Raw genomic sequence first — 6833 nt, 5'->3', positions numbered from 1 at the left:
CCATCCCCTGAACCTCAGTGACTCTGGAATTGAAGTTACTTAACAGATACTATGATCTTGTCCAGATATTCTTTTCAGAGGAGTATTTTCTCAGCAACCTTTCATCATATTCACATCCTTTATTCCCTCTCCTGTGTTCTAGCTATAATCTTAACCACAGAATAGGTGAAAACTTTCATTATTATCACCATTGCCTCCCTCAGAGAACAAATATTAGGAAAGCAAGCCAATGCATAATCAAACACCCATCTCAAAGGAAATTGGCCCAGTAGGCTTGGCAAAGGGAGATATCTGGTTGCAGTCTCTAAGTTATTTTTTTTAAGAATTGAAAGGCCAAATAATCTGTTCTTGGCTAAAATTATACATTAAAACTTGGCACTTCTTAGCTACGTCAGAGAAAATAATCAATGAAGCATTCTTTTCATTTAAAGTAGTTATAGGATATCCACATGGCCTTTCTGTTATTATATTTCTTTAGTTGTGTAAAGGACAGACAAGCTACTCCCAGAGTTGTTAAATCTGGTTTAGAGACTTGTGAAAGAAAATGGAGGAAGTCCAGTCCTCCTCCATCTGTACCCTCAGCCTGCATCATAATATCTAAGTCTCAGAAAGTGCTCTGGGGTAAAACATAGTCATCAGCTCACTTCTAAAGTAGACCACTAGGGAGAGCTGAATTTCTGAACTCTCTCAAAATCTCAGTCTTCCTGTTGTGACAAACAGAATCAGTCACCTTTCTTCTCCTATTCTGGCCCTGCAAAGAAATATGCAATTTAGACAACCATTTAAATAAGTTACTCCCAGACTTTTTGGTTGACTCAATGGTCCTCTATTTTACTCAAGAGTACAGTAAGCAGGTGCAGACCAGTGATGTCAAACTCAAATAGAAATGGGACCACTAATCCATCAGTAAGGATACCTTCTGGTGGCAAATTGACTTAGGAATCCACATATGTATTAACATTATCTATGGTCTATTGTATTTTGATTTATTTTGCTAACTATTTCCTAATTACATTTTAATCTGGTTCAGCCACACTTGGGAGTGTTGGGGAATAATGCTGCCTGTGTGGTGGAGTGTTTGACATCTCTGATGTAGTAGAAAGGGGACTGAACAAATTATATAAGTAATTTAAATGTCTAATACTAAATCATTCCTTTTAAACAATTATCTAAATGTATACTATTAAACTATTCCTTGAAAACAACTATCTAAATGTATAATATTAAATCATTCCTTTTAAACAACTATCTAAAAGTATAATATTGAATCATTCCTTTTAAATAACTATCTACATGTATAATATTAAATCATTCCTTTAAAAAACTATCTAATTGAGGTATTAATGTGACTCATACTTTGGTAGTATTGGTGTTTTTTTTTAAGCCCAATGACTTTTACTAAAAGATAGGTTTACTATGTCTAGAACATTCCCCTATTCTACCAGTCTAATATCAGAATAAGAAATGAAGTTAGTCTAGGAACATCTATTTTTGGTGAAGTCATGCTAGTTCTTAGTGATCATTGTTTCCCTTTCTGAATATTTATGCAGTGTTCCTCAACTAATACATTTGAAATTTTGTCAGGAATTGAGGTCAACCTCATTGGCCTGGAGTTTGCAGACTTCGTCCACTTCTGTTATCTGAAAATTTAATATTTACCCTTCTCTGGTCCTATGGGTCATCTTTTGTTCTGTGTGAGACAGTTCCCTTTGACTCATCAAGTTTCCACCATAACATCTGTGGAGGGTGGTGAGGGCCAGAAAGAAGGTACGAAGGTATATGTTAACTTGATTTAGAGAATCTTAATGAGTTCTGAATAGTATTTCATGATTTCCTAATTCTCTGCAACAAATATTAGCGTATAAACTGTAATTATCGTCATAATGGTCATTTAACAAATGTTAACCACAAATCCAGCAAAATGAAATGACCAAGTATCCCATGAAAAGATCTTTCTTGTTGATTTTGGATGCGTAATTAAACCAACTCCAACACAACATGACACAATGGGAAGAACAATGACTTGGGATTTAGAGAACCCAGGTTCAAATCCCATCTCTACCACTTACTACCATGGGCATTTCACTTAGCCTCAGTTTCTTCATCTGTAAAGTGAGGGGGGTTGGATTAAAAACCCTCTCAGTTCTCTTCCAGGTCTAAATCTATGATCTTCCTAGTACAACGATCAAGGTGCACTTTGTGCAGACCAAGCTGATACTAGGTCCAATTTATATAATTTTTATTCTCTGACACCACAGTTACTTTTGCTTTCCCAATATGTCTTCTTATTCTCTCTCCCTACCTTCCCCCCTTGAATATCTCTCTTTGCCACTCACTCTTGAGCACAGTTATTAATGATGTCCATACTGTCTCTTATGGGCAGGATAGCCTGAACTTTGTGGTGAAAAGATGTTATAGAAATCCAGTACATAAGAGATAAGGAGAATTGCATTGTTCCTTGAGAAGTCCTGAACCTAAATGTTGTTTGGAGTCATGAATCTGAACAGAAATTACCCCTCATTCTTCACAGTAGTGTCACAAGATGAAGCTCTCAGAGGCAGTATTCATTTGCTGGGAGGTGACATCCCATAGCTAGGCTTAGGAGAGTGAGGTAGGGCTGTCCTGGGGCATTGAATTCATCTGAAAATACCTGGAAGGATTGAATTATTCCCAAATTATGAGACCAAATTATTTCATATTGTTGGGACTCACAGCAGCTTAATACAGGTTGGAAAACTTCAGTCTGTGTGTGTGTGTGTGTGTGTGTGTGTGTGTGTGTGTGTGTGTATGCCACTTAGATATTTACTTAATCCACCTAGAATTCATGTTGGTCCTGAGCAGACATTACTTCCCCTGTCTTCTTTCCCTACCTCACCCCCAATTCACCTCTTTATAAATACCCCCTCTTCCACTTCCCAACAATAAAGACATTAAAAAACACTTGAAAATGTTCGCTACTTCTTTTATTGCTCTTCAACGAAAAGTGTAGCATACAACCTCTCCGCAGACCTAGTATTTGGAAGACTTTGACTGCCTATAGTACACAAATTAAATTAACAACATTTCCTAAAGGAGAAGGAAGTGTCACTACTGAGATTGGTATCTCCTCTGAAACTACCAAAATCAGGAAAGACTATTTTATTCCACCAGTATTAAATGCAGATAATAAAGATAAAACAATTACCACAATCATAGCTCACATTTGTATATTGTTTGAAGGTTTGCAGAAAACTTTCTTTCTCATAGATTGGTAGAATATAGAGATCAGTATAGAGCTGGAGAGGGACAAGGGTGGGAGAAATACACACTGAACACTATTGGCCAATAGGGCTTTCATAGAGTTTCTAGAGTGCATGTGGATTCCAGGTGGGAAGAATAAGGCCTCAAGTTAGTTATTCTTTTTTTTTTTTTTTTATTAGCTAGGCAATGGGGTTAAGTGACTTGCCCAGGGTCACACAGCTAGTAAGTGTTACGTGTCTGAGACCGGATTTGAACTCAGGTCCTCCTGAATCCGGGGCCACTGCACCTCCTAGCTGCCCCAAGTTAGTTATTCTGAGAAAGACCCCAGGAATGAAGGCACTGCTCTAATGGAGGATCTACCCTGTGCATTTGTTCTGAGGAACCAAGGGCTTCAGCTATTGGAAAATAAGAAATATAGCAACAAATAGAGCCAAAAAGCTGAAGACTTTGAGTAGGTGGGAAAAAGTATCTGGAGGCTCTTGTACAACTCGAGTTTTTGTTGGCTTGATTGTCCGGTCCCACTGGGTCAGAATGGCATTCCTGGCTCCATCCCACTTCCCTGGGCCAGTCAGACGGTACTGGTATGGGGTAAGTGGGCCGAAGAAAACCTTAAAAGCCAGTAGTGGGTCCACCAGGAGCAGAGATAACAAGTTGGGCTTTGCATCGATGAAGGACAAGAGTTCATCTAGGTATACGACACGATCTGTTTGCAAAACCAGTTTGAAGTATAAACCAAACCTTTGTGAAGAAGGGGAAAAGGAAAAAGAAAGGTCATCTTATTATGGGTAAAACAATTCTTCTCCTAAAGTTCAGAATCATATCCATGATCTGTCTTTCACTCTAACATGTACTAATATGTCTCCTACTCTCAAAATTCTTCTCCTCTTCCTAACTATAAAGTGAACTCCTTTTAAAAACACTACTTTGGAACTATAGCCATAGGGCTGGGCTGTTCTAATTGGTAAGAGTCAAACTATCTAGCCAGCCCCAGAGCCAACCATGCTTCATCCTAGCTTTCTCCTCAATGTACTTCCTGCTACTGCCCTAATCTCCCAACCAAACCTCCAGAAATCATGCCCTGGAGGAGATATGCCACTCAGCTGTGAAACAGCCACCCTGGGACTATGCTGTCCAGATTGGTGATAATGCACTATCTCTTGCTGGTCCCAGACCAAACTATGATGTTAATTTCTTTGACATCCCTCCTGCTGTCATGTATTCTGAAATTCTAGGTCCATAGGACTTAGTATTGGTATAATGGATAAAGAACTGTCTTTAAATTCAGGATGGCCTTGGTTAAAAGTTCTGCCTCTGACTGGCTCTATGTTCCTGGGAAAAATCACTTAACCTTTCACTTCTCTATACAGCTCTCAAAACCATAAGTTTCAGAGAAGGTGCTGACCTGCTTTGGTTGAGGGAATTTCCTAACCTTGGAGTTGTTTATGCCAATTAAATCCCAGGTAAAATCTCTATTCCTATTCTGAAGTCCTTAGTTCTTTGACATGGTAGATAGTGATAATCTAGTATCCTCATTGCCGTGACATGTTGGGTCCCCTTATTTCATCTTTCTCCTGCAGCTCCTAATAAGGTTGCCCTAGAACTCTTCCAGAGTTCTTGATGCTCCATTTTCCTTCTGTTTGAAATTTACTGCTTTTTGCCATCACTGGGTAAAACTCCAATCATTGACTCTTTAGGGAAACGCTTTACTGTGAACACTGAAAAGTTTTGAAAACTCTAGTTGTAAATTAAAATAGTATATGCAAGTAATTAAGGGACATAGCCTACCCGGTGGCTTTATTGGCTTTCCTTTTGCTAATGTCTTCTCTCATGGCCTCTGGTGATGGTAGTTTATTCAAGCCTACAAAACAAAATGAAAAGTTTCCTTTAACTCTGGGCAAACCATATGAAGTATCACAATTTATAATTAGTGAGGTTGGCCACTGTTTTTCTTGTACCCAAGAGAGTGACAAAACCAATGATTCAGGTTCCTGGATATTCAAACTTTCCACAAAGGCAAGTTGTCACAATCCTTGTGACTTTGGCTTACTATGTCTTTGTCTATATGATGTCAAAGTAAATAGCAGAAAACTAAAATGTAACTCAACTAACCAGTTCTTTGGCCCTTATCATCAAATCTCAGAGTTAGGAAACACCTCATGAGTCAGGCAATCCAAACTATACCTAAGTAAAACTTTCTGCAGTATTATTCTCCAATGAGAGGGAACTCATTACTTTCCAAGGCAGTTCACTTCATTTGTGGATAGTTCTAATTGTTAGAATATTTTTTTCCCTGAAATCAGGCATAAATGTCTCCTTGCAACTTTTACCCACTGTTCTCAGTAAAGTCTTCTGAGGCCAAGTCAGGTAAGTATATTCTTGTAAGTGTAAATATTTTTACCAGGTGTATTTCATGCCTCTTTTTGCTAAGCTAAACTTCCCCAGTACCTTTAAGAGATTCTTATATGGCAAGGTCTCAAGGACCTACACAATTCTCATCATCCTTCTTCTGATGCTCTCCAGTTTATCCATGTTCTTAGTAAAATATGATGTCCAGAAGTAACCAGAAGACTTCAGGTATGGTCTGATCATGGCAGAATGCAATTAGACAATCACCACTCTTATTCTGGAAATCATGTTTCCATTAATGCAAGCTGGAATCACAGTAACTTTTTTTTTTATTGCCTTATCACACTGTTGACCCATATTAAGTTTGTAGTATGAAACCTGCCAAATCTTTGTTTTTCAACCTAAACTGCTTCAAGTTACATTTTTTCCACCTTATACTTGTGCAGTTGATTTTTCAACCCAGTTGTAGGACTTTAAATTTCACTTGATTAAAAGTTTACTTATTAGATTTGCCCAGTGTTCTAGCCTGTCAAGATGTTTTTGGTTTGGTTCACAATCCAGTGTGCTGTCAGTCCCTTCACACTTTTGTATCATTGGCACGTTTGAGTGCGCCATCCATGCCTTCATCCAAGTCATTGAGAAAAATGATAACAGGTATCAAGGAGAGATCTCTGAGGATACCACATGAGCAATATCTTCTGCTCTGACATCAACATCTTAATCAGTAGTTACTAACTCTCATATCAACATTTTAATCAGTACTTAATAACTCTTATCACTGTACCAAGCAGGCAGTATGACTAAAATATTTTCAATAAGATCACCATTTTGATGTTTTAATTAGGCCCATTAATTTCACAAAAATGGCTGATGAACTTTTATGTAGGTAGACAAAGTGAGTATTTTGTAGTCTCTACTTTGTTTGCAATTAGAGATACAATATAAGTCATCATTACCCTGTGACTTGGTTAATACTAATATAAATCCAGCTTTTAGAGTTTCTCTCTGTTTTAAATGGGAACTGGTGAGTTATCAAGATTTCTAGTCTCTAAAATCAATCAGCCATCATTTCAACTTAGACAAAGTTTGAAAACCACCCTGCCCTCCTACCATCTTCCCTTTTATCACCTCTTGCCCCTTTGCCCACCCATGTTTTCCACCTACACACCCTTCAGGACTCTTGTGGCCCATCGGGCTTGTACTTCCGATGTGCATGCCAAGGATCCCAAAGGCTTGATGAGGCCAAT

The 6833-nt window shown here is 38.2% G+C and overlaps 1 protein-coding gene across 1 annotated transcript; it reads right to left on the bottom strand.

Annotated features, from left to right (window-relative positions):
- Positions 1-3468: 3468 nt before the first annotated feature.
- On the bottom strand, positions 3469-6827 carry LOC114040501 (dimethylaniline monooxygenase [N-oxide-forming] 1-like). Its single transcript, XM_027858627.1, has 3 exons — positions 6755-6827; positions 5026-5098; positions 3469-3978 (listed from the first exon to the last, which is right to left on the bottom strand). The coding sequence occupies exons 2-3, from the start codon at positions 5067-5069 to the stop codon at positions 3636-3638; spliced, it is 387 nt and encodes a 128-aa protein (XP_027714428.1). The 5' UTR covers positions 5070-5098; positions 6755-6827; the 3' UTR covers positions 3469-3635.
- Between the last annotated feature and the right edge of the window lie 6 nt (positions 6828-6833).

Source organism: Vombatus ursinus, unplaced genomic scaffold (genome assembly GCF_900497805.2).
Source record: "Vombatus ursinus unplaced genomic scaffold, bare-nosed wombat genome assembly UNPS02013251.1, whole genome shotgun sequence".
NCBI lineage: Eukaryota > Metazoa > Chordata > Mammalia > Diprotodontia > Vombatidae > Vombatus > Vombatus ursinus.
The sequence above is the reverse complement of the archived record's forward strand: the minus strand, read 5'-3'. Positions and strand labels throughout refer to the sequence as shown.

Excerpts from the sequence above, each read along its gene's own strand:
- LOC114040501 (XM_027858627.1), bottom strand. The coding sequence starts at position 5,069 with ATGAGAGAAGACATTAGCAAAAGGAAAGCCAATAAAGCCACCGG. Across the intron at positions 3,979-5,025 it reads AAAGCCAATAAAGCCACCGG|GTTTGGTTTATACTTCAAAC; the intron begins GTAGGCTATGTC and ends TTCTTCACAAAG.